Source organism: Calypte anna, chromosome 9 (assembly GCF_003957555.1).
Source record: "Calypte anna isolate BGI_N300 chromosome 9, bCalAnn1_v1.p, whole genome shotgun sequence".
Taxonomy (NCBI): domain Eukaryota; kingdom Metazoa; phylum Chordata; class Aves; order Apodiformes; family Trochilidae; genus Calypte; species Calypte anna.
In genome coordinates this window covers 9,664,156-9,690,535 of record NC_044255.1, presented here as the reverse complement: position 1 = coordinate 9,690,535, position 26,380 = coordinate 9,664,156, and the positions used below count along the sequence as shown (strand labels likewise).

The 26,380-nt window shown below is 51.1% G+C and overlaps 1 protein-coding gene across 2 annotated transcripts; it reads right to left on the bottom strand.

The window, feature by feature from the left end:
* Positions 1-1,921: 1,921 nt before the first annotated feature.
* Positions 1,922-20,786, bottom strand: IGF2BP2 (insulin like growth factor 2 mRNA binding protein 2). Of its 2 annotated transcripts, none has more exons than XM_030456131.1 (16): positions 20,518-20,786; positions 19,946-20,006; positions 13,083-13,131; positions 12,714-12,765; positions 12,353-12,416; positions 11,519-11,791; positions 8,591-8,725; positions 7,843-7,965; positions 7,404-7,539; positions 7,053-7,181; positions 4,851-4,919; positions 4,642-4,758; positions 3,513-3,587; positions 3,134-3,265; positions 2,751-2,864; positions 1,922-2,263 (listed from the first exon to the last, which is right to left on the bottom strand). In XM_030456131.1, the coding sequence occupies exons 1-16, from the start codon at positions 20,705-20,707 to the stop codon at positions 2,165-2,167; spliced, it is 1,818 nt and encodes a 605-aa protein (XP_030311991.1). In that variant the 5' UTR covers positions 20,708-20,786; the 3' UTR covers positions 1,922-2,164. The 2 variants fall into 2 exon arrangements, with proteins under 2 accessions (XP_030311991.1, XP_030311992.1); XM_030456132.1 differs by lacking the exon at positions 20,518-20,786 and adding an exon at positions 20,236-20,282.
* Between the last annotated feature and the right edge of the window lie 5,594 nt (positions 20,787-26,380).

The following is a 26,380-nucleotide window of genomic DNA, read 5'->3' as shown; positions in this document are numbered from 1 at the left end:
CTTGTTAATGGAGTGATTTATTTATTCTTTAATTAAAAAATAAGTTGTGTTTATTGATGTGGGTTTTAGCTCACAAGGATGACTATCAGCACAAAAGCCTCTATGGGACTGTCACAGGGAGAGCTGGGGTGAATTCTTGCTCTGGTCACACTGACCTGGATTAGTTTAAATATGGTGTTTAAACCTTTCTGTAGGTTACAGGGACACCTGAGCCCTCCAGATCAACATAATTAATGCCTCATTAATAACTGCAGCAGGGTCATCCCATCATTTTTGCTTCACTGAGAGGCAGCTGTGTGATGCCAACACCTCCCCAAATGGCTGGGTAAAGAGATGCTGGACAATGCCTGAAAACAACACACACACACCCCCCAAATATAAATACTCCTCTATCCACTCCTTCCCCCAGCAGCATATCTCCAGCCACCAAGTGCCCAGAGGCAGGGAAAAGGGATGGCTATGGGGGGACCCCAGAAATCCCCATGCTTAGCTTGGCCATGATCAATGCAAGGCACTGAAAAGAAGTCAAAGGATAGCAAACTCAGGCTCTTGTTAGCTGGATACATTTTTCTTTTGGGTTTTTTTTCTCATTGAGTGTTGGGTTTGTTTCACAGAACACTTTGTGGCAGAGGAAAAGGTGGGGCACTGGCACCTCACCCCAGCACTCTGCTGCTCCTGTCCTTCCTCTTGCTCAGTGCATTTCACCCGTTCTCATGGTGTTCTTTTGGTGTGGTTTGGTTTGGGGTTTTTTTCCCCTCTTCCTACTCTTTTTTTACGCTTGGATGGTGGTGTCTTATGTAATTTTTCTTTTTTGTTTTTTTTAAATCTTTCACAAGCTTTCTCCAAAGGAATGGTCTCTCAGCTAGCAGGAGACTACAGAAGAGCTCAGGGATACATGAGATAGTTTCCTGCTCATGCCTCACAGCTGACTTGGTCGAGATTTTTTTTTTTTTCCAACTCATTTTGTTTTATTAAAAAAATAAAAAAAATGTTCCAACTATCAGTTTTACAAGGCATACAAAAAAATCTCTAGGAGGGAAACACAAGCGCAAGGTGCTGAGGTATGAAAACCTGAGGTAGTTTTTCTGTATGTGTGTGGTGGTGGGGGGGTTGTTGTTCTTTTTCTTTATAATTTAAAAAAAAAATAATTTCAGTAGATGTTGGGGGGTTTTTTCCAGCCCTGGACTGACAACTTCTTGTAAATCTGTTTGGTTTGTTCTTCTTTTTCCCCCTCCTCTCCTACAACAGGCAGCTTTCCCCAACACGCCCTGCCCAGAGCAGGCAGTGCTGGTGCTGCCTGTCCTTCTCCAGGGGCCTTATTGCTGGGTTGGGCAGTGATGGAGAGAAAGAGGGGACAGACGTACAGGGAGGGACAGAATGGATGGAAAACCCCGGGTTTGGACTCTGTGAAGCGAAGAGGAAAGGGTGGGTGAAAGAGAGATTCCTCTTTTAGGAGACGGTATCCCTTCTGTTGGCTCATACAGGCACTGCTCTTCTCAAAGCCCTTAAGAAATTGCTTTTTAATGCTCATTTAATACTTTTGGTTTGGTTTTTTTTCCTGCCCCCTCCCACCCACCCCCCCTATGCCTCTGCTCTACACCTGCATTAGAGAACCAGTGGTCTAGCTTCTTTCTTTAAGCCTCTAGAAAAGCCTGGTTTTGTGAAAAATGCCCCCTTCCCCCCTTAAGCCCTCTGAAATAAAAAGAATAATAAAAATCCTTACAAATTTTTAAAAAATCAATGTTAGTTTTGTTACTGATATATTAATTCGACAACAGGTAAGCACCACGCTGGGCACCACAGCCCCCAGAGGTGAGCTCCTCTGGCCCATGCTGGGAGGAAACAGAACAGGTGGGGTTTTTATTGTTTTTAGGAACTTTTTTAAATCTAAAAAAAAAAAACCCAAACCGAAAAACATCTCTTCTCTCTCTCTGCCTATGTTAGTCCAACTAAAGGGATAGCGTCGGGAAGCGACGGAGTAAGAAGGGAGAGGCTTGGGAGGGATGCTGAGAGCCCTCCCAACATCCATCCTCACAGCACCCCCAGCCACGAGGTGGGGGGCTTGGGAGGTGTCTTTGGTTTGCTCCCCTGACCTGCTGGGGGTCCGGCAGTGGTGGCAGAGGGGTTACATTCATGGGGCAGTGTGGCCGGCGTGGCGGGAACCTCACTTGCTGAGCTGCTGCGAGGCTGGGGCTCCCTGAGCGTGTTTCTGCTCCTGCTGCTTCACCTGCTGGACGATTTCCCTGATCTTGCGCTGTGCAGTCTGGGGAAGGAAGGAAGGAGAGCCCACGCCCAGGTCAGGGTGGGCACCTACCAGCAGCTGTCATCACCCCTCCAGTCCAAGCTGCAACTGCTCATCACCCTCTAAGCTTTTAATCTGGGGACAAGTACAGCAGCAATTCGCACCCATGCCAGGGAGGTGGTAGTTCACACCCCACAGGCTGTCAAAGACACAAGTTTTAGCTAAATCAAGCCAATCTTAAATTTTCATAGCATCCCAGACTAGTTTGGGTTGGAAGGAACCCTAAAGCTCATCCAGTTACAACCCACCCTGTACAGACAGGGACACCTTCCACCAGACCAGGTTGCTCAATGCCCTATCCAACCCAGCCTTGAAGACCTCCAGGGAGGGGATATTTTAAGGCTAACAGAGCTGGGAAAGCAGCCCAAACACCTTTGGTGTGCTCAGTGGATCTCCTTGGTGTGTGAAGCAGGTTGGGAAGATCAGACAAACTATGACCTGACCTTACCTGACTGGCAAAGAAATGGCCAATGATTTTCACGACGACCTCCTCGTTCTCATCCGGTGTTTGGTCTCGTGGCACAATGACTTCTGCACTGGTTAAATTTTGCAGTTCATTCACCTGGAGTAAACAACAGAGCCCTCAGCAGATTGGGTTGTGCAAGAGCCAAAACATCCTCCACTGCCCAGGTCTTCCACAGCTGTGAGCCAGTTTACAGCACCAGACTGCTAAGGGTCACACCACATCCCCTGCCTTGGGACAGCCACCACCCATCAAGAGCCACCACCAGGACATAGGGTCAAAATGTCACTGCAACCACAGAGCCCCTCAGGGAGGACAAGGATGTGATGGTGATACCCAACTCCCCACCCTCGGGTGCCCCCACCTACCGTCTTGCCACCTTTGCCTATCACCCGGCCAGCAGCGAAGGAAGGCACCTTGATGTGAGCTTCAAGCTTCACTTCTTCTTTCGGGTTAAAGAAGTTTTCCTCTTTCAGCTTCCCAAATATTCGCCCCTGGGCCTGGGGAGGAGATGTGAGGGAAGTAAAATGGGTGGGCAATGATCTGGGCAGTGCCCCTACTCAGACCCTTAGGGTGATGATGCGCTGATGTCAGCTAACACCAAAACCACATAGTACCACCCAAAGGTACCTCCCCTGGCACACAGGGAAGCAAACCCAATCTGGCAGCACAGTGGTAGCCACAGGGATGCTCTCAAGTTGTCCCTTTACAACCCCCTCCCCAGCACCCTCCTAGTGGCCAGAGCACCTTGAACTGAGCCTCAGGTGTCCCCGTGATGATGACCATGCGCTCACTGGCATCGGGACCTTCTGCTGGGGCAATCTGTGGAAGGATGGAGGAGAAGCATGAGAGCAGCCCTGCTTTGTCAAGCTCTCTATCTGCCTCAGGGGAGGAAGGCTCTGCAGAGGGACCAGGACAGCCTGGATCTATAGGGCAAGGCCACCTGCAGGAGGTTCAACAAGGCCAAGTCCTGCCCTTGGGTCACATGGAATGCTCCAGGCTTGGGGAGGAGTGCCCAGAAAGCACCCAGAGGAAAAGGACCTGGGGGTATTGGTTGACAGCAGCTGCATATGAGCCAGTGTGTGCCCAGGTGGCCAAGAAGGTCACAAGCATACTGGCTTGTATCAGCTCTAGTGTGGCCAGCAGGAGCAGGGCAGGGATCGTCCTCCTGTGCTGGGCATAGGTGAGGCCACAACTCAAATTCTTGGGTCCAGATCTGGACCCCTCAGGATCAAAAGGACATTGGGGGGCTGGAATGTGTCCAGAGAAGGGCAATAGAGCTGGGGAAGGGTCTGGAGCACAAGTCTGACCAGGAGCAGCTGAGGGAGCTGGGGGTGTTCAGCCTGGAGCAGAGGAGGCTGAGGGGAGACCTTCTGGCTCTCTGCAACCCCCTGAGAGCAGGTTGGAGCCAGGGGGGGGTCGGGCTCTGCTCCCAAGGAACCAGCAATAGAACAAGAGGAAATGGCCTCAAGTTGTGCCAGGGGAGGTTTAGGTTGGAGCTTGGGAACAATTTCTTCCTGGAAAGGGTTGTCAGACCCTGGCCCAGGCTGCCCAGGGCACAGGTGAAGTCCCTATCCCTGGAGGGGTTTCAGAGCCGTGGAGATGTGGTGCTGAGGGACATGGGTTAGTGGTGGCCTTGGCAGTGCTGGGGAAATGGTTGGACTTGATGATCTGAAAGGTCTTTTCCAACCAAGACAATTCTACACTGGATGTCCTCTCGAGCAAGGGCCTTCCCTCCCACCCAACCAGGGCGTTGCAGAACTCAGCAAGAGGTTTCCACCATTTAGGAGAGGAAAAACCACCCCCAAGGCCTCTTGTTTGTTGCCCTTGGCAGTAAGAAGGGGAAATGAGGCACAAGCCACAGGGATCTGCTCACCTTGATGGAGGCCCCTGCAAACCGTGCCAGCTGCTTGATGTGCTGCCCCTTCTTGCCAATGATGGCCCCCACTGCCTGTGTTGGGATGAACAAGTTGACCACCTCCTGTGAGGGCACCTGTGAGGGCAGGGAAGAGACAGACAGTCAGCTCCTGAGCAGGAGCTGGGTGCCCCAGCCAGGACCCATGGAAGGGGGTGCCAGGGACTTACGGGGTGCTGGTGGGGGAAGGCACCAGCTGGGGGGGCTCCGTAAAGACCCGAGAGATAAGCTGAGGAGCTCTGTGGAAGGAGAGCAAATGAGGGTCACACTGATGTCCTCAAAGTGCTGGCCCCCTCCTGGCTGCCTCCTTACCACAAGCAGCAAGGATGGGAGGTGGGTGGCAGCTCCCAGTCACACCAGTCCCTCCTTCCCACTGTTTTTTTGGCTGTGTCCTCTAGTGTTTATAGTGGGAAATCAGCCTCTTGGAGCAGCCGTGGCCCCAGAAAGCCAAAATTGTGTGGTAACTACCACTGGTCCCCTGAAAAGAAGGTAGGGGTTTGGTGAGGACTAAGCAAAGCAACACCACCTCCCTCCTCCAGGTGCAAGAGAAGAAAAAGCAAAGGCTGAAGATGTTCTCCCAAGCTCTGGGCTGGTGACAGGGGGAAAGCAGTGGATTTCTCCATGCCCATCCCAACTCAATCTACCCCAACTTCTCTTCAACTCTTCTGTGCTTCAGACACATCAACCCTTTCTCCTGGCAGCAGACATAAGTCTCTCCGACTCTAGAATTGGTAAAGTGCAACCAGATGCTACCTGCAAACCAGTTTCTTACGTGAAGACCCAACTCCAAGCCCACTGCAGACCCTTCCGTCCTTCCACCTCAGCCTGCTGGGCTGAGGTTCTGTGCTCCTCCTCACACCAAGCTCATGCTCTCCATGTCCACCTGTAGTGAAATGAGGCAACCAGGTGCCACTAATTCCCAGGGAGTGGCATGAGCTTGTGTTAAGCCCACCTGTGCCTGATTAAGGCAGGCCCTAACTGTGCATAAGCAGGATTAGGGGGCCAATAAAAGGTACCTTAATCAGGCACAGGTGGGCTTAACACAAGCTCATGCCACTCCTTGGGAATTAGTGGCACCTGGTTGCCTCATTTCACTACATCCACCCTCCTGCCCAACTGGTCCTTGCAACCACGGTGGACACCACACCTGCCCTCATTCACCATGCAGGTCCTTCCTCATCCTCCCTCCTTGCCAGGTATCTAGAGCTCCAGGGTTGAAGCTACAGCCACCCACCTCAGGTCCTCCTGAGGACATGGTCAGAAATGAGCACTCTTGAGATGGGAAACATGAAGTTCTTGGGGAGCTGTGACAGACACAGGCTGGTTTCCTATTCCTTGGGTTTTTCCCCAGCTCCTTGTTGTGGCAGAAGCAACTAATCCTCTTGGCTTTGCCAGGGTGGCTTGAAAAAGGCCACAAAAAGCTTTGGAGTGAAGCAGCCCCCACCATTTGCTGCCCTTCAGGAGAGCTTCCCAGCTCCTCTCCATTACACCACCGAGCGCTCCAGCAGATGTTTCCTGAAGGCTGCACTTGCTTGGCCAGTGCAGGCAGAGCACCCTCCCCTGGGCAGGCTGGCCGTGCATAGACAGACCAACCAACCCTCTGGGTTCCCTCCAGGGCCACCACAGCACCCCTGGCACTCCTCCACCCCTCTGCACCACCAGCCTGGCACTCACCATTCTCCTCCGACCCCTCTGCTGCTGCCGTGAGCAGGAAAAGAAAACAGCACAAGTGAATTAACCCCAAGGAGGAAGACCTCAACTATGGAGTTGGGTGAAGACCAAAACCCAGCGAGCTCCGACCCTTGGGGTACCAGGGATCAAGGCTGAGGGTGCTTGTGGTGGCACAGGGCATACTGGCTTGCCCCCTTTCATGCCATGCTCCACACACCTGGTGGTGATGGTTCAATGTGGCCCCCAAAACAGAGCCACCAGTGCACAACCAAGTCCACACCATCACAGCCCAGTGTTGGATTTGGAGTCAGGACTGGAGACCACCTATGTGGTTTTCCTGTGCCAGCATCAGCACAGATTGTCCCCCAGCTACCATCACAGGAAGAGCACCCTTGGGACATGGCCAGCCCTTGACACAGGTGAAACAGAGCTCAGCACAACATGGGAATGCAGCTTATCTTCCCAGGGAACTAAGCTGAAGGACGGACAAGACAGATTCATTCACTGTCTTCTCCACTTTGCTGCTGTGATGAGCATCTTCCCCAAATGGCCAAGAGTCAGAACTCTTGTTCAAGGCTCTCCATGAGGTGGCTCCTACAGTTACGGCATCCACCCAAACGTAAGAGGTTCAGCAGGAGAGTCTAGACACTGTTCTGCCCCCAAGACCATGTCCCCTGCACCCCAAAACCTCCTGCACTTACAGCAAGAGGGTGGTAGGGGGAAGCTGCTGCAGCCCCTCGGGCCCCTGGGGTGGATGGGAGCATGGACAGTCCTGTCGAGAAGATGCCCAAAGCACTGAGGTTGAGTCCTGGGATCAGGTTGGCTTGTTGCTGGGAAAGCAAAGACAAGGAGAAATGTGTAAAATGTAGAGATGGGTTTTGGGGCTTCTCACCATAGTGTGAGGGCCCCAAAGGTAAGGCCAATAGGTGAGGGCCAACCCTTGGTGTAACAGATTAACTCCTCCCCCTCCCACCCCACCTTAGTTTTCTTCTGGCCACCTCAGCAGTGGCTCTGAAGAAGGGATATCCCAGGTGGGAAGGCTGGGAGCTTACATTGACAGCCACCACGTCGTTCTCATAGGCCTCTCGCAACTTCTTCATGATCTCTACTTCAGCATTGGAGCAGGCCTCTGTGCTGCCCTTCACCGTGATGGTCCGCTCAGGGTTATAAATGGTTAAATCCTGCAAACTACCCCACGGATAAATCCGGAGACCAGGTTACTTTTTTGTTCTCCAAGTCAAAAATAAAAATAAAAAAAAAAAAAAAAAAAAAAAGAAAAACTCAAATCAAAGTTGAAGGTTCCCCCCTGACACAGCATGGGACCATACACACCCTTCTCCCTGCCCAATGCCACCATCCATCTGGGATGAGGAACTTCTACCCCAGGATGAGGAACGCCCATGGGAGGACACAACTGCTCTTTTTGCTGGCTCCAGCGTTGCCCATATCATGTTGGATGGAGGGGGTGGCTTGGTGTTCACCAGGACTTACGGGGAGATGGTGATCTTCGTGCCCGTGTCCTGCTCGATCTTCTTGAGGTTGCGGCCCTCCTTGCCAATTAACCTCCCCACCAGACTGTTGTGTGCTAGGATTTTCAAAGGAATCTCTTCTGCACTAAAATGGATTAAAAAATAAAACCTAAAAGGTCTATCTGGACAGGAAACCAATTCCCAGCAACAGGAACTAATGATGTGGTGGAAGGAGCAGAACTACAACCATTTCCCATACCTTTATCTCCTCAGCTTCAAGGAACAGGACCTCAATGACTTCCCAAGCCCAATGGCACATCTGTATTTCATGTTTGGGTTTTTTTTTTCCCCTCCACTGTTTGCCTATGTGCTCTTTAGACCCACCTGAGCTTCTGGTCTTTACTGCACCATCAACCACAGCATAGAGATGTTACTAAGTTGTAAGTTACTAACTCACCCAGGACTCTGTCCTGAAACTCAGAATGCCAGCAGAGGTGGGGCAGTGACAAAAGATGGCTTCTTCTCCACTGATGGTGGAGAAGGACATGGAGTGACAGGACAAGGTAGAATGGCTTCAAACTGAAAGAGGGGAGAGCTAGACTATATATTAGTAAAGGAGCAAATTCTTCACAGTAAGGTGGTGAGCCCTTGGCCCAGGTTGCCCGGAGAAGCTGTGGCTGCCCCCTCCCTGTTAGTGTTAAAGGTCAGGTTGGATGGGGCTTGGAGCAACCTGGGCTGCTGGGAGGTGTCCCTGTCCATGGAGCACTTACGATTTGGTTTCATCTGCCTCCTTCTGCATGATATCAAGGATCATGCGACAGGCTTCAGAGCACCCCTCTGGAGTGGCATGGATGGTGATGGGTTTTTCAGCAGCGCCAGCATTCTCCTTCCGATGGATGTCAACCCTATGGTGAAACAACCAGCAGAGAGGAGCCCCCTGAGATGTGGCTGGTGTCCCACAAAGGCTTTTGAGAGCTCAGGACCCGAGCTTCACAGAAAAACTCATTTACCATCTCCTCAAGCTTTGGGGTGAACCTGTGTATTGCTGATGCACATCTACCATCACCTGGTCTCATGCAAGCCCAGGCAGTGTCTTTGTTTGGCTTAGATCAGATCTAAGCTACATTTGTCTTGGTGACCCAAGGTCTTCCTGAGAGCTGAAGGATGTCAGTCAATGTCAAACGATGCACCAAGAGGCACCAGAACAAATCCTCAACTGGAGAAAGCCCTGAGCAACCTGGCCTACAACCACCTTTGACACCAGTCCCATTTGGAGCAGGAGACCAGCTTCAAGGTCTCCAGAGGTCCCTTCCAACCTCAGCCTCTCTCTGCACAACACCCAAAGCTGTCCAGCAATCAGCATGTCCTTCGGGACAGAGAGACAACTTACCCGTAGGCAACTTCTGGTCACAACACAGAGGCATGGGTCAGCAACAGTGCTTGTACTCACACCCTTCCACAGGACAGAAAGCTCTCCCTTGCACACCAGCAGTGTGGTCTACCTCCTCTGGTCCTCCCCTCAGCTCATGGAGGGGAGGAGATACGTGCCTCCAGCTAGCTCCTTACTGCTCAACCGTACCTGGCAAAGGCCCAGAGAGAGAGGGAGAGAGGAAAGCAGGGTAGGAGACTCCCACACATCAACCACGCTTCTTGAAAAACAAGGGTAAGCAATGTTTCCATCTTCTCCATGAGAGTCTGTGAGCTCTTCCCACCAGGGGATGATGCTGTGCAGCCCTCCTGCCATAAACCATCACATTTGGGTTCCTGTCACTGCCACAGACAGAGCTGGACTGGATCAGATCTGAGGAGGATGCAGTAGTGACTGCTCAGCCACTCAGTGAATGCCACCAGTGCCCAGCTACATCTCTGGTTTTGTATGAGGTCTCCTTCCTGACCCCAGGATCATTCATGGGTGCTGCTGACCATGCACGGCCAAGGATTGTGGTGCAGTCACCCCCAACCAGCACCATGTTTGGATGCTGCAGGGTCAGAGTGGGTTCACACAGGTCAGCTCTTCCAGAAGCTCATGAAGCAGTGTGTGGGAACAAGGATGCTTCATCTACAAGTAGAGGGGGAGCAGCTGGGTGAACATTGCCTGAGGTAAGGGAAGAGCCTGGCACCATCAGCTTCAAAGGGGACCTCCAGGTGGTTTCATCTGCACATAGCAGAAATAATGAAGACGGAGTTTGGGCTCCTTTGCTTGCTATATCTCTTCAGATCTCCCATGGCTTCACCAGAACTGCTCAAGCAGGAGACATGTCCTGCTTGGACTGGCCAAAGAGGTGCTGGATACACCAGCACTGCCAGGCTCTCCCTGCCCTTTGGTAATGCCTACAGCACACATGGACCCAGCTGCATGTTGTCACTTGTGTGTGGCACCCTCTAAGGCACTCCCAGCTTCTGCAACTGCCTAGGCTGGGGGCACAAGGTCTCCCCCAGCCCAAGGCCAGACCGGAGGTGGTGGCCACTCATGGCACTTAGCCTCCTTGGGCAGGCCAGGAATAGTGAGAGCATGGCCTTCCTCTGAGGCACCAGGTCCTCAGGTCAGGCATAAGGAGACAGCCCACAAGGAGGGATGGCTTGGCAGCAGAAACTGCCAGAAACTGCAGAAAAAGCTGGGAGCCAGCACCTCCCAATTCCTCAATAGGCTCAAGGGTTGCAAAGGGCAACCTTCCAGTCTTGGGTGGCAAGGGCACGACTACACCCTCTGCTCATCACTCTGGGGGACTCACCTGGAGAAGAAAGGCTTGAGGCCAAGCAGGACCAGCTCACGGCTACTTGGTGGCCATGTTCTAGAGCTAACTGGGCTCAAAGAGCTCCTCTCCCTACACGTCTGCCCCCTTTCCATACAAACCTCTTCCTGCAAACTCACTGGCACTGGCACTCAGCTCGCTCAGGTGCAGAGTGGGACATCTTGCTACCTCTTGCTCAAGCATACATGCTACAACTCAACTCATTTGCCTCTAAAAGCTTCTCTGAGAACTAGGACAGCCCTGGAAGATGTTTCTGGTACAGGAGTCCTACATCCTGTGGGATCACCGGGTGCAGGATGATGACCATGAGAGAAGACAGCTCTGGGTTAAACACAAACAGATCTGGGCAGGAATAAACCATGCAGGGTACACCATGCAGAAAATCAGAGGTGAAATCAACGTGAACATTGACAAGAGAAACATGGAAAATGTTGGCAAAACAGTCCCCTCCCTTCTTTTCTTCTTTTTTCTTCAAAAAGAAAAATGTTAGATGATGGAAAAAAAAAAAAAAAGGCTTCCAACAATCAGGGAAAGCCCCATCCTCTCTCCAGGCAGCACTCCCACCATGTCCCTTCCCCCTACAACAGCTCCAGCCCATACAGGGCACTGAGGGACGATCGAATCCTGAAATCCATGACCCCAGGATCCCCCTTCAGCATCTCACACCCACACTTGCTGGTTTGCCTCCTCCTCCCCATCCCTGCTCACGGTTAGGTTTTGGAAACCTGTTCCTGCTGGTTTTGGAGCACATCCCCTTCTTGCAGCACCCAGACCCCCCCTGGCCAGCAGGAATTGTTTAGGAAACTGGGTGGTTTCTACCTGCCGCCATCCCCTGAAGGCTTCACCCCAAGAAAACAGCACTGGCTGGCCCCCAAGTGCATGGGGACCTGCAGTGGGCACCTACAGCACCCTAGGGAAGGAAACAAAACCATTGGAGGTACTTACTTGGACTGGGTTTGCTTAGTAAGGTTCTTTATGGTCAAGCCCTCCTTTCCTATGATCGCACCAACAAACTGCGTGGGCACCAGCATCCGCAGTGGGAACTCGAGCTGTTTGGGCTGTGAGGAGCCCCCCGGGGAGGAGCCCCGCTCCCTGGAAGAGTGGCCCCCGCGGCGGGATCGCTGGGGGGGTGGAGGGGAGCTCACCTCTTCATCCGGGATGTAGGAAATCTTGAAGGAATAGTTCTCAAACTGGTGGCCACTCAGCTTCTCAATTGCTCTGTAAGGTAGGGAGAGGTGGGGGTTGGTGAGGAGCTCCTCCAGAACTACTCCAGACCTGCGCAGACCTCCAGAACTTGCCCGCGTAGACTCATCCCTTCCCAACCCTGCATCTTCCTCTCTCCTCAAGGCTGGAGGAGGGAAGCCAGAAGCCCTGAAGCTTTGCCTGTGAACCCCATAGCATGGTGGGACAATACCCCCTCCAGGTGGGTGATGCCAGTGGTGACACACAGCTCGTCCCCCCAGCTGAGGTAGGACAGCAGGTTGGGGACCTGCCGCCCCAGGGCAAGCGCTGGCCAGCGTGTAAACATTCTTGAGGGCTTTTGGGATGTGGAAAAGGTGAAAGAGGGTGACACTGCTCCAAGGAGAAAGACACAGCACATGGTGTCCCCCTGCTGGGGACCCTCTATTCACACCAAGGTGCAGCACCTGGGCTCTCTGGCCCTCAAGTCCTTCCTCAGCAGCACAGCACTCCCTGCTGGAGGCGGTTGGGGAAAAGTTTGGGTAGTATAACAACAGGGATAAAAATGACACAAAACCCACAAAATGACATAAAACTTACATTTTTGCTTCTTCTTTTCTTGCGTATGTTACGTTGACAACAGCTGTTTCTGTGTCTGTGTTGACTGTGGGAAAACCAAGAGAAGGAACATTAGAGCAGAGGAGGAGAGACCTCAGCACCCCACAGCAGGTGGGGACAGTGGGAGGGCAGGGCCTGTGCTGTGCTGTGGGGACAGCCCAGCTCCAGGCAGGATGACCGTGCACCCCTCTACCTGCCCACCCAGCACAAGGATGGGGGGCTCAGGGAAAACCATTTATCCCAGCACCTCTGTCCCCCATGGGTTTTCTCCAGATGGGGCAGAGCTGGGAGGAAGTGCTGAGGCTTTTGTGCAGATGGGGAGCACCACGCTGGACCAGCTTACCTTGCTCTACGTTCTCCACTGTTCCATACTGAGCTAACAAGCCATCCAACACCTGGGGGAGAGAACAGCAAGGTGAGGCAGGCAGGAGACGTGGGTGGACAGTCAGGGAGGAGTATAGCCTGCTTCACCCCAAGACACCCTCCAAAGAGCCACTGTCACCTGACTGCCTAGATGCCTTTACCCCATGATCCCAATGATGTCCCAGGACTCCAGGATGCACCAGCAGGCAGGAGATGGAGCCCAATTCACACTCCATCTCCTTCCTGGGGCTCCTGGTGATGTAGAGAACGATCTTGTGCTCGGGCAGCACAGCTCAGCCCAAGTAATGGAGGTGGAGGTGAATTTTAAGATGTTTTCAGGACTTCTTACCTCCCATTGCAGGTGGGGGGGGATGTTTCGGATCTGGATCTTCCTGCTCCTGCAAAAACAAAACCCTGGGTTAGGGCCTGCAGAGACAGCACCAAGGGAGGACAAAAGCTCACTGGGAATGAGGCGGTAGCATGGTGAGCATCCCACTTCCCTGCACTGAGCCCTGAGGAGAGCCATTTCCTCCAGCTTTACCCTGGTCATCTCCTGCCAGGGGCCTAGGCTGTCTCAGGAACGCTTACCCCCTCAGCTGGCTGATGGGTTTCCAAGGAAACCTCCTGCAATGAACCTCTGCAGAGGCACAGGCACAGCTAGGATACAGAACACACACCCTGACCACGCTGCTCCCAGGCTGGCCAGCTGGGTGGGGACAGGGGGACAGCACCCCAAGACCCACCACAGCCAGTCCTGCTGTCCCTTGAGGAGAGTTTCCAAGGGGGCAGACGATGTCTACCCCTTCCCAGTAATGGGGGGTTGTGCTTTCCATGAGGAAACCTAAAGAGGTATCCCCAGAAGCCTGCCCTTGGAGACAGCCAACACACCCAGCCTCACCTGGCTGCAACTCCCAAGCTCCCAGTGGTGCAGCCCTGGGGAACATGGGTGCACAGGAAGCACTGCAAAGTGTTCCTAAGAGGTAATGGCCACCAAAAAACCTCCACAGCCTGGCCACAAGAAGACAGGCGTGGGCAGTGAGGAGTCCCTGAAGGGCGCAGCCAAGCCATGGGCTCATCCACTGTTCACCCAGACCAGCATTCAGAACCCTGCCTGTTGTCACTCAGCTCTGACACAGCTGGTCCAGCAACAATGCTCGTATGAGACCAGAGGAGGGCCACCTCTCCCCACATCAGGGATGAGTTTCCTGACTGAGCCACCCCCCCCCCACATAGATACAGACAGTTTTAGGAGCTATCAGCAGCTGCAAGGTGCATTTCTTCCTTAGAAAAAGCTCAAGGAGCATGCTTGGCAGAACTGGCACCACTAGCTCAAACACTACTACATGGGGACATGCAAGCAGCCCCAGCTGATGGCAAGCAACAACCAGGGACTTAGGGTCAAACCTGCAGGAGGAGGCCAGAGGAGCTCTGCTCACCTGCAAACCATCCACACCTAACACCCTAGTTCTACAAGTGATTTCTAGCGGCTGGAGAATGAGACCTTCAAACTTCTGCTGGTCCCTGCACTCACTGCTCATTGCAAAGGCACAAGCCAAGTCCCTGAAAACCACTTGGGCAGATAAAAAGCTGGTTTAGGGCCAGGCATTGGGGACAGGAAGGAGAGATAGGGGGCATGGCAAGAACAGGAGGAATGGCTGGCTTCCATGCAGACTCACAGAAGCTGGGGAAAGCCAGGCACTGGAGATTGGTGTGCTCCAGACACAACCAAGATGTTCACCAGCCGTTTTTTTTTTCCCCCTGTTAAATTCAACCCAATGCATTCCTGCATGCTAGCAAGCTCTTCCAACTCAAAAACATCTCCTCCACCCTAGAGCTGGGTTTCAGGAATGATCCACTAATCAAGGGGGATGTAGGATGGACCAGTGGAATAATCCACCATGGAGCTGCGACAGAAATCATGAGGTCAACATCACAACTCCACAAGGACAGGGGACAGAAAACCCACAGCCACCACTGGCTGGTGGCCACAGATGCAGCCAGGTGTCTGCACTGGCTGAAATCAAGCACTAAATCAGAAGATGCCTTAAAACATGCAGCTTGCTCCCCACATCAGATGGACTGGGGCACCCTCAAAATCCAGGGACATGCAGAGGAAGAACAATGAAGATGAGAAAGCTATGGAAGGAAAACAGGTCCCCAGTTCTCTTGCCCTGCCTTCATCAGCCATCCCTGTGCATGCCCACCTGTCTGCAGGGCTGCAGCCCCATGGGCCATTCCCACCACTCCTGGGCTCCTGTTGCTGAGGGGCTTCAGCTTCCCCACCACCTCCCCTCCTGCAAGGAAACCAGAAACTCCACCGAGCTGGCTTCAATACAAGTCTTACAATGAGAGGTGAGAGAGGGCTTCATCACTCTTTGCCCTCAAAAACGAAGATTTTCTTTCTGGTCAAGCTCTGTAATATAGTCCCATATAAAGCCATAAAGGGATTTTATCACCTTCCACCTCTAAGGGCAAGAAAACACCGTCCAGCAACTCCTGCTTCCAATAAAAATCAGTTTTCCAGGGAACTGGGGAAAAAAATAAACAGATGGGGAAACACGCTCATAACCAATTGCCTCCCCAGTTTTATGAAATACTTGTCCCAGGCAAGAAAACATTTCTAAAAATCATGTTAATCACCAAATTGGTAGGAACCAAAATGGAATTTTTCAGATGCAGATGGGTGCATCTGTTGGGTTTGTTTCTGTTGCTTATTGCGCATATATATATATATATATGTTTTTTGGGTTTTGTGGTTTTTGTTTTGTTTTGTTTTTTCAGGGTCATCTTTGACAAGTTTTGCACTCACCCAACCCAATTCAATCCAGGAACAGATCTTAACGAGCAACAGATCTGTCAGTGCTGGGCAGGATGAGCATTAAAAGGCTGCCCCAGTTTCAACCAGTTGCCAAGAGCATCCACAGCTGCCTCTGCTCTAGCTCCCCTTCCAGCCCGGGGGCTTTGCCTTGACGCTCTTAAGGAATTAAAATCTGTTGATGTTAAAGCCCTGTCCTGGTCTGCAGGAGGAACAACCTGCCCCAGGATGGAGCTGGGGGGGGACGAGAGTGGTGTGGCCAACATGTGATTGATACATCCCTGCATTAACCATCGAGGGCAATGGGAAATGATGTCCCATCTGTCACAGCTTTGCATGATTAAGGAGGGGGAGAAGGGGGGATGGAAAAAGAGAAGGGGGGGAGGAAAGATAGGCGGGAAGGAGGAAAACAATAGGTAATTAATGGCCTCAGTCACCCCTCTACATCCTCCAGGCAGTGTCCTGCGTCCCTGCTGCACCTCACTCCTACCCCTGATGCCACCCTCCCATCTCTGCACACCAACAGGCAGCAAAGAACCAAGGGAGAAAAGCACTTAAAAAAAAAATCAAAAAAACAAAAAAACAAAACAACAAAAAAACAAAACAACAAAACCAACTCAAATGCCACCAGCTCCCTGCTTATCCGCACCTGAAAACACAGAAAATCAAAGGAGCAACACCTAGCTAAGTCCCTGGAGGAAGGGATAAATATTTTCAGTATCTTTTAAAATATATATACAAATATATATGTATATAAATTCATAAGTATCCTTTTAATGTATACTAATATATGTGTATATATAAAAGATTTTTTTAGATACATAAAGCACACAGAGTATCTTACAGTATCTTCTTTCTATATACATAAAAGATACTAAGTGCTTTAAATACTAGGAGATGCATTATTCATTTATATAAATACAAAATACACTAAGGTACATTAAAAAAAGAAAAAAAAAAGACCAGGACTGAGAGCAGCCCCACTTTTAGCATTTTGAATCCAGTTTTAAATCCAATGTAACCCAATATATATCAACAAAACCTCCAGCAAGTTTAAGTCTCTCTCTCTCTCTCAAAAAACCCTCCCCATGCTGCAGGCAGAGAAAAATCTCTTCTTGTTCTTTAGATTTCTCTGATTTATTGTGTGGGGTTTTTGGGGATTGTTGGTTTTTGGTGTTGGGGGTTGATTTTGTTTTGGTTTTTTTTTGGTGGGTGTGTGTGTTTTAATTAGAGATATTAGGACTGGAGAACCATGGGAGTATTTTTTCCTTGCTCCTTTTGTGTATTTATAGACAGGCAGGCAGATAGGTTCTGGTGCTTTTTTCTGGCAAAGCAACAGTTTTGCTTGAGGATTTCCTTACCTCTAAATGAAGCATCTCATCGAGGACCAGCAATTAAGAATAAAGAAATAAAAGATGGATTGCCCACGGGGAGACAAAAGGGCCTGTACATTTATTCTGAGCTTAAACATCACCAGCACTTTGGGTTTCAAAACAAGGGGGTGGGGAAAAATAAAAGACAGAAAGACAGAAAGACAGAAAGACAGAAAGACAGAAAGACAGAAAGACAGAAAGACAGAAAGACAGAAAGACAGAAAGAACACATAGTAACAAGAACTGAATTGATGATCAAGAGAGGAAACTTATTTAAGAATCACTCCTTTTAAAAGAGGAAGAATAATCTGCAGATCCCATCAAACCACCTCCAGCAAAGTTGCTCAGGCAGCATTTTCATCACCACCTCTCCAGCTACCTCCACCTAAGGCAAAACCACCCAAGTTTTGCCACTTACTAAAGCCAGCAAAAAATATTTTAATTTTATAGAGACCTCCAGCCCAAGGTCTTTCTGACATCCTCCCCTCTCCATGCTGCCCAGATGTCCCTCGTGCTTATATTTTTTCAGTTTCTGAAGCAGACATTAAAAGGCACCTTCACAGTGTGGAGCCTGAAAATGTCACCCATTTGGAGACATTAAATGAGACTTTGCCACATCCCTGCTACTTAAAAAAAATTATCCATTTGCTCCAATCCTTGGCTAAAATTCAGCATTGGGGTGGGTGGGTTTTAGTCTCCCTATTTCACAACCTACCTTAATTATTTTTATGCCTTTCTTTCCCAACAACAGGATTTTCCAATATATCAGAGCTCTAGAAGCTATTTATAAGGGGTAAGATGCTGACACTTCCCTCACTGCCAGGTTCTGGATATAAAATGCTCTTGAAGAAAGATTTCCTTACCCCATTCTAAGCAAGGAAAAGTATTCCCCGCTCTTGCTGAACCTAAAAATCAATTTTAAAAATTTTAAATGTTGATTAAAAAAAACAGGGTGAATTTTTTTTATTATTATTTTAATCCCCCAAAGCACAACGCAGTGGAAAACAAGCCAAAACAATCGAGACACTGTTGGATCCTTCCTATAGGAGCCCAAACCATTTGCATGGCAGCAGAATGACTGATTTTTAACTCGTAAGAGGCAGAGCAGGCAGGATTGTGGCTGCTTCCCAGTGCCCTCACATTTCATTCCTGCCTTCGGAGAAACAGAAACAACCCCCTGGCAGCAATTCCCGGCGGCACCTCGAGGCAATCCCTTCCCAGCGAGAAGTCAGAGGGGTTTTCCAGCCCATTTCTAATCGAACTGCATTTATACACCTAGAAATACATCGGTAACGTGTATTATGGGATAAAACCAAGCCCTCCAGGTGAAGAAGGCAGGCGAGGAGCATCAGCACCTCCTGGTTCCCACCCCCCCGATGCAGAAACACCAGGGGACAAGAGCCAGGAAGGGCTTGGGTTCCCTGACCCACATCAAAACACAAAGAAAAGGATTCGACCCATTTGAGCCCCCTTCTCAAGATCTCAGCGCCTCGCTGGGACTTGATTTCAACTAAAGAAATTTACTTTCCTACAAATTTAGGGACACACACTAAAACATGGCCACATGAGGCTCCGTTCCCTGCCAAAAATCACAGTATAGAAATAAAATCTACAACCTATAAGGGCAAAGGCACACACTTCCCCTTCCCCTCCAATTGGATGTATTAATATAAACCAGAATATATTTTTTTTTCGCTGCCAAAAAAAAAAAAAAATTCATCTTAAATTAGACTTCAGTAATCTGAGGCAACTCAGAAGATATGCTGGAATGGAAAACTTGGAGTCACCTGAAAAGGGACTGATTCGAAATAAATGAGCAGTAATTTTGGGGGGGGTCTAAATGCCTTTTTCTTTTCTTTTCGAAGGCAGAAAGAAAAGCAGCAGCACCCCAGCCCGACAGAGAACTGAAGTAACCATTAATTCCTTGTTTACATCCCCTTCGTACATGTTAAAGGTCGACTCTCGGGACCTTACTATCTTCCCAAGCTCCCGATTTCTGGCTCCATCACTCTCTTTTAAGTCATCGCCCGTGCAACCTACGGCCGCGGCAGATATTTAGCTGGAATTTTTTTTTTAATTTACTTTTTTTTAGGGAGGGTTTTTAAGGTAAGAGAGAGTGTGATCCCTGCTGGAGATGAAATCCCTCTCTCCGGCACACGTGACGCCGGGCACGAGCCGTTCCCCCACCGAGCCTCAATTACACAACGGGAATTTCCCACCCCCCTCATCCCACAATTTCAAAATTAATGCTCCAACATCCATCCACAGGCCAAACCTCCCCGCCAAGCAGCGGAAAATTATCAGGCGGGAGCATCCGACGGGGGTTTTATTTTGTTGCCCGGCACAAATATCTTCTTATCCCCACGCGGGCTGGTGGGGGTGGGGGAGAAATAAATCCGTCGAGGAGGCAGCTACGCAACACGGGCTGATGCCCTCGGTGAACATCCCCATGAGGGTGCCCTCACCCGAGCCTGGGCTGATCTAAAATACGAGGGTGCGCTCCGACGCAATTATGGAAAATGCTTTTAGCTTTGGGATCCTCCAGCAGGATAAAGGGGAAAAGAGGCGTTTGAAAAGCGCAAATTGCTCAATTACTTCTTCAAAACAACAGCGCAAGCAGCCCTACTCTTGTGTACGATCACCACCACTACCCCCCCAAACAGCCCCGTGGAAATCCCAGCCTACTCGCCAAGCGCTCCCAGGAGAAAATTAAGGGGGGAAAAGGGTTTTCTCCCCCTCCAAGCAGTTTGTTTCCGCTCGCACACCGGGCAGTGCGCGCCCAGCACCGCGGCCCCCTCAACCCCGAACCGGGGGGGAACCCAGCTCCGCCACTGAGACCCTCCAGAATCCCCCCGGAGCCGAACGGTACCAGGGCCGAAGCTCCCCGCCCCCGCTTTCCGGAGCAAAAGTAAAAGCCGGGGGGGCTCCCGCTTCACACAGACCCCTCCCCACCTCCTCCCGGAGCTTCCCCCCTCCCCGTAACGGGATGAGAGTGAGGTGTGGAGGGTGATAGCGAGGGGTTACCTGAGCTTTTTGGGCACGGAATAGTCCACCTCCATCACTTTGCCGTGCAGCTCCACTTTCCCTGCGGAGACAGCGGGGAGCTCAGCATCACCCCCAGGGCAGACTGCCCCCTTTATCCCCTCCATCTATTTCACCAACACTCCTCCGACCCCCTCCTTGGTCCCCTGGTCACCCTGGCCTGCCCGTCTCCGCCCCGCCGGTGCCCTCCCCGAGCCGCCCCGATCCCCAGCCCCCAGCTGCCCCTTCGACCGCCCTTTGCTCCGCGCCCCCGCCGAGTTGGGGTCGGGCACCTCGTAAAATGGTTCCCGAAGGGAAGCGGGTACCGAGGGGGCGGTGGGTGGGTGGGTTCCGTGCCTGCTCGCCTCTTAATAAAATCGAAGAAAAAAATCAACGAAAAATACCCGAGGTTGGAAAGAGCCGCGGGAAAGAGCGGGGATGGGGCGGGCGGGGAGTACCGGGGAAGGGGGGGACAATCGGATGGGGAATTCCTTAGGGGGTGGGAGGTCGGGGGCTAAAGGAGGGGGGCGTCCAGGAGAGGCGTGGGGAGGTGGGGGGTGCGGAGCTTGGTTTACCCGAGAGGGTCTCGATAGCCCGGATGGCCCAGTTTTGGTCCGGGTAATCCACGAAGGCGTAACCCGACTTGAGCAGGACCTGGCCGGCCAGGGGCATCTGTTTCTCCCCGAAAAGCTGCTTGAGGTCGTCGGCGGTGGCTGCGGGGCTGAGGTTCCCGATGTACAGCTTGTTCATCCTCCGTCGCTTCATGGGGAGCCGTGTGTCCCCCCCCTGCTCAACACACACACACCCCACCCCACGGGCTCTTCCCCGCCCACAGCTGCCGGTAAAGATGAAGAGACGGGAGGGTCCGTCTCTACCCCGGCCCGGCCCGGCCCCGGCCCGCAGGAGCCTGCAGCGGCGGCGGGCAGCGGGCGGAGCCGCGCCGAGCCCAGCCGAGCCCGGCCCGCCCCCCGCCCGGCCCTGGGGCCGCCCCGACGGGTCTAGGGGCTGGGGGAGCCGCTGGAGAAGGAAACCCCCGCGCTGGGGCCGGGTTGGTACCTCCCCGCCTCAGGGGTAAGAGTGGGGCGTGAGGAGGGGCCGCCCTCTCCCCTCCCCGGGGGGTCTGCCCCGCCGAGGGAAAGGCGGTCCCGGGAGAAGCGGCCCTGCCCCGGTCCCCGAGCTGTGCACCTCAACACCCCTAAACCCAGCATCGGCATCGAATCGCTCTGGGTGGGAAAGACCTTTAGGATCATCCAGCACTGACAAAGCCACCACTAACCCATGTCCCTCAGCACCGCATCTCCACGGCTTTGAAACTCCACCAGGCTGAACACCCACAGACCCCTCAGCTGCTACTGGTCAGACTTGTGCTCCACGCCCTTCCCCAGCTCTCTTGCCCTTCTCTGGACGCACTCCAGCCCCTCAGTGTCCTTCTGGTCCTGAGGGGCCCAGAATTGACCCCAGGATTCAAGGTGCGGCCTCACCCGTGCCCACCACAGGGGTGACTCTCCTATCTGGTGTCCCACTGCAGATCCTGCCCTGTCCTTGCCCAAAACTGCTTGAGGAGCTCCTATAGTGGGAGGGAAACAATCTCACTTGGAAACCCAGGTGAAAAAACAGTCAAATAAATAGCCTATACCAAATGGCCTTTTTTTGGACCATGCAAATGTACAAACACACCCCAACTGAAGTCCTACCAGCCATTGCTACATACAAGCCTACCATCTGAAAAGCTTCAAGAAATATCTAGCTGGTCCTGTGACATCCCAGCACTGCATTCTGCATGTTCTCAGCCCCATGGCTGACAGTTTGGTATCACTGTGGGGGCAGGTGACTGTTGGTGGGCTCCAGTGAACACATCCTCAAGTAACCAAGAGTTAGTGTCATGACCTGCCTCAGCTGCTGGGCTTGACACTGCAACTTCAGTGACTCTTCTCTTTCTCTGTTTTTTGAGAATACAAACCCAAACCTTCCTGGAAGTGCATCCAGGCCACAGCCGGAGACTAAAATAAGGTGCAGAAGTAGCACTGGATGACAAGAGGGTCCTTGGAGCAGAGCCTTATGCCCTAGAGGCAGTCATCCCTAAAGGGTGGGGGAGATGGAGGGAGGATGATAGAATTCTGCCTCGGAGTTTAAGCTGCATGGTGGGACAATTGAAAGCACCTCTCCCTTCTGCCATGCTCCATCCTGCTGCCACTTTTCCCCTCATGTGGAGGTACTGGATGGAGTAGGAATAGCAGTGACGGGTGCTCGATGCCACGCGTGTAGCAAAAATAGAAGTGGTTGGACTGCAATGATGCAAAGCCAGAAGAATCTTTTCTCCTCCAATTTCTTCATCTGTGCTTTCAGCGCAGTTCCTGCTGGGCTGTGGTTTACCAGTGGGGCTGGGGGCTCTCCCAACCCCACCAATTTTTTTTCAGGTACTTTTAGGCTGAAGCATGTCAATTATGCCCTTTGATAAAAAGGCTTTGCCTCGGTTAGGTCATTAATTCCTCCTCAGTGATAAGCTATTGACAGTAACAGGGGAAGGAGCTGCCATTTCATCTCATGAGCTCATTGCCACTGGGAAGAGGCAGGAGAAACTAAAGGTTTCTCCAGTAATTAGTGCCCACAGGTGTCAGTGCTCACCGATGACTCGTCACTCTGATCTTCTACAGATGGATGTCATTACCTGGATGATCTCATCCATCCTGCTCCTCATTTTTGATGCTTTGCAGGAGCTCAACAACCTTCTCCAGATGTTTTCCCCACCCTAGGGAGGTGGTACTCAGACTTCCCAGTGTCTTGGTGAACTGGTCTTGCTCTGGATGAGCTGGTCAAAGGAAACAGGTGCTTAGCAGGAGGAAGACTTGAGAGCACTAATAAAAAAATTCCTGGCAAGGCAGCAACTGCATGGGGAAAGCTCAGGGTAAATGGTCTCAAAGCTGGTGCATTTCCCAGCAGAAAAGTCAGTCCCTCTTCTGAGGGCAGCTCTGCAGGTGGAATGTGCAGAGAGATCATTCCTCTCTGAGAGAGATGCTGGTATGGAACAAATTTGGGAGGCTGCAGCAAAACTGATATAAAAAGAAAAAAACAAAAAAGCCATAAGAGTGAGTGAAGGTTGCAGGCGGGTTTGTTTAGTCTGGAGGAGGTCAAGATAAAGGGCTTGTGTGTACAAAGGGATGCTTTGGAAAGATAGAAGTCAGGAAAAACCTTGAATGTTTGGTTGATCAGACTTGCAGAGGAGGTGGATTCCTTGGCTGGAGGTTTTGGGAAGAAGGTAGGACAGATGTCTGGAAATCACCACATCCACATTGATGTTGCAGTAGATTCTTAAGTTCCCTGCAAGCTCGGGATAAACAGGTTGGCCCCCAGATCTACACTATCCCAAGCCTCTAGTAAGGCCTCTGAACCACCCAAGCAGCCCTGCCATGTTAAAGGAGGAAAAACAAAGGGCTCTGCAAGCAGCTCTGCCAGGGTGGGAGTACTTGCCTTTCATGCAATTTATTTGCTGGAACCAAGATGTGAACCACAAAGCAAATTGCTTGAACCCACTCTTAAAACATAATTTCAAGTTATTCTGTGCTTGTAAGCCATCTTACAAGCTGGTATCAGTGTTTTCCAAATATATCAAAACCCTGACTACCCCTGCTGACACCCACCCCACTGTGCTGATGCCCAGCAGCTCCTTTGAGTAACATTACCCCCATGGGGACCTTCCTGGTGCCCAGGCAGATGCAGGGACTGAAGCATCTCTTCCACTGGGAGAAGCACCAAATGAAGTGAAGGTACCATCACCTGCACACACTGGGGAAGAGTCCAGAGGTGCAACAGGGCAAACATGACCGTTTCCCTTTCCCCCCACGTGCTTTTAAAGTTGGTTGGTTTTTCTATTATTTGTTCTGCTCTTCACAGGAAAGCGAGTCAGCAAAGGGCACAGTGTTTCACATCCACCCCAGCAGATGCTGCTTTCAGCAGAGGATGCTTCCCTACAGCTGGTGGATCTCTGCCAGAAGGCTGGGTACACTTTTTCTTCCGCCCTCCCGTGATGAATTTCTGCGTGACAAGCTGGCAGAGCATCAGGAAATCCACAGAGATTTGGAGGTAGTCCCGATGTGCATTCCACAGCAATCCCTCACTCCCGCCTGCACAGGGCAACATGACACCAGCCGAGGAGCAGCCCACCACGGCTGTCAGGACTGACAAGCAGCCCAAGTGATTCAGTGGCAGGAAACAGCCAAAGGCCCTCCCCACAGTGAGGCTGCAGCAGCACCAGAGCCGATACGTTTCCAAACCCTGGGTACAGCTTTAAACACGGATTGTGAGGCACACCTGGGCCCCAACACAACACCCACCTTTCCTGGGGTGGAGGACAAGCTTGCTTTCATCCAGAGCACAACATGGCTGGGCTGTGGATCCCAGCATTACCAGAAGCAGCAGGTATGGCAGCACAGGGAAGGGGTGGGAGGATGCTCTTCTGGCAGCAAGCCAGGAAATGCACCACCAGTTGCAAACCCCCAATTTTACTAAATCACAGACACTCAACCCAAAGGACATGTGTTCTCCACTCGCCTACCCCTGCCGAGTGATGCAAAGCAAACCCAACACCATGCCTAAGAAAACATGGTAAAGGAACGAAATGACTGTTTGCTGAGGAGGAAGCAATCCTCCTATCCCACCAGAGGTGAATCACAGTCCCAAAACACTCACACAGTGCAGGGAGCTGGCACTGGGAGCTGGGGTGCTCTCAGCCCACAAGCAGTGCTGCACAGCCCCAGGGATGTGGGAGATACGAGCACCAACACATGGCCCTGGATAGGATATTAATGCTGATACAGTTGAATGATACAGGTGAACTGCTGAAATCCTGACTGTAAAAACAGATCTAGCCTTAAAAATATATCCAGTTATTTGAAAGAACCTTCCCAAGACACCTGGTGTAGCGATGTTACGTCTTCTTCCTCTCCAGGCAGGTTCAGCAGTTAGGACTTCTTCAGTCACATCATTTGCCCAGCTGTTCCTGAGAGCAGAAGGGGAAAGTGTTTTCTTCCCTACACCCTAATTTTGAGTCCAGAAATGAGCATACCACCTACTTCTACACAAAATATATTCTCACTGTAAGCCAATGTGGAAATCTCACTGCACCTCATGCAATGCAAAATGAAAAAATTAGATCAAAGATCTAACAGCACAGATATTACTATATACTGTTACTCAGGATCTTTTAGTTAACTTAATAGCTGAAAACTGAAACAAGGGATTTGGTGCTGATTTCAAAAATGAGCAACAGGCTCCAGAAGCCCTTAGTGAAGCGCCTTTGGTGCAATTTGGCTTCCATGGGATAACAAATGATTGGCTCTTCCTAAAAGAAATGGGACAGAACTGAGTGTGAGCACATGTCCTTTTTTGCAAGGCTGACAGTAGTTTCCACTGAACAAAAATGTGGGGGTCAAACAGGCTTCCCACTTAAATCCCAACTTGTAATGGCTTTGGTGGCACTTCTCACTATAACCAAGTGCCAACAGGTCAGCTCATAATAGCCACATTTTACATTCTCTAATGAAAGACTCCAGAGGCAGGCTCCTGGTTGGTCATCCTCCAGGGCAAGCCCTTGCAAGCAGCTGTATGAAAACGTTCAGATTGGTAGGTCTTAAAACTACAAACTAGGATATGTGTGAGATGGTTCTGAGAAAGACACCACAAACGCCTCAACCTTGGCAGAATACAGTGTGCTATCCTGTGCCTTCCTTGCACCCCCCCTTCAAAAGAACAGAGCACAGAACCAGAAATTACTGAAGAATGAAGCTACTGATCATTTCCATACAAAGATCTAATGAGACCTGAAAGGCCCAGTAAGGACAAAGAGATGCAGGAAGAGCAGTTGTTCCATTCCTGTACAAGAATGTGGGGAAATAATCAAATAAAGGTCAAGAGGCTGCAGGTTGACAGGATCCTGTAACCAGTTCAATCTGGGTATGCTAAACAGTACTACAGTGGTAGGAAAGAATGATTTTAAAGTTTTACTGCATTTTAGCTGCATATCTGGCAAAAGATGTACTCTTACAGGGACAATCAGGGTCAAAATAAGAAAAAATTCACTGCTTTACTTCAAATTTCGTACATCAGAGGTGACACTTTGCTAAGAGCTCACCTGCCTCGAATCTCAACAGCATGACCACGAGTTTATAGCAAGCCTTGCTCCAGTGCTGCTGAGGGATGTCTCTTGCTCCTGCTGCAGGACAATTCACACAGACTTTCCCACAGACTGGGTTTACCTACCTGGTAGGTAGGTAGGTAGGTACCTACCTACAGGTAGGTATCCTACTCCTGTAGGGAGTTACTCAGCAACACAGAATTAGGACAGATTTTACTTCTGGGCTTAAATGTTATTCCAGAATACAGAATGCAAGTGTTTTAGTCACTTTTCAATTCAATTTCTACTATGCAAAATTAAGAAGAAAA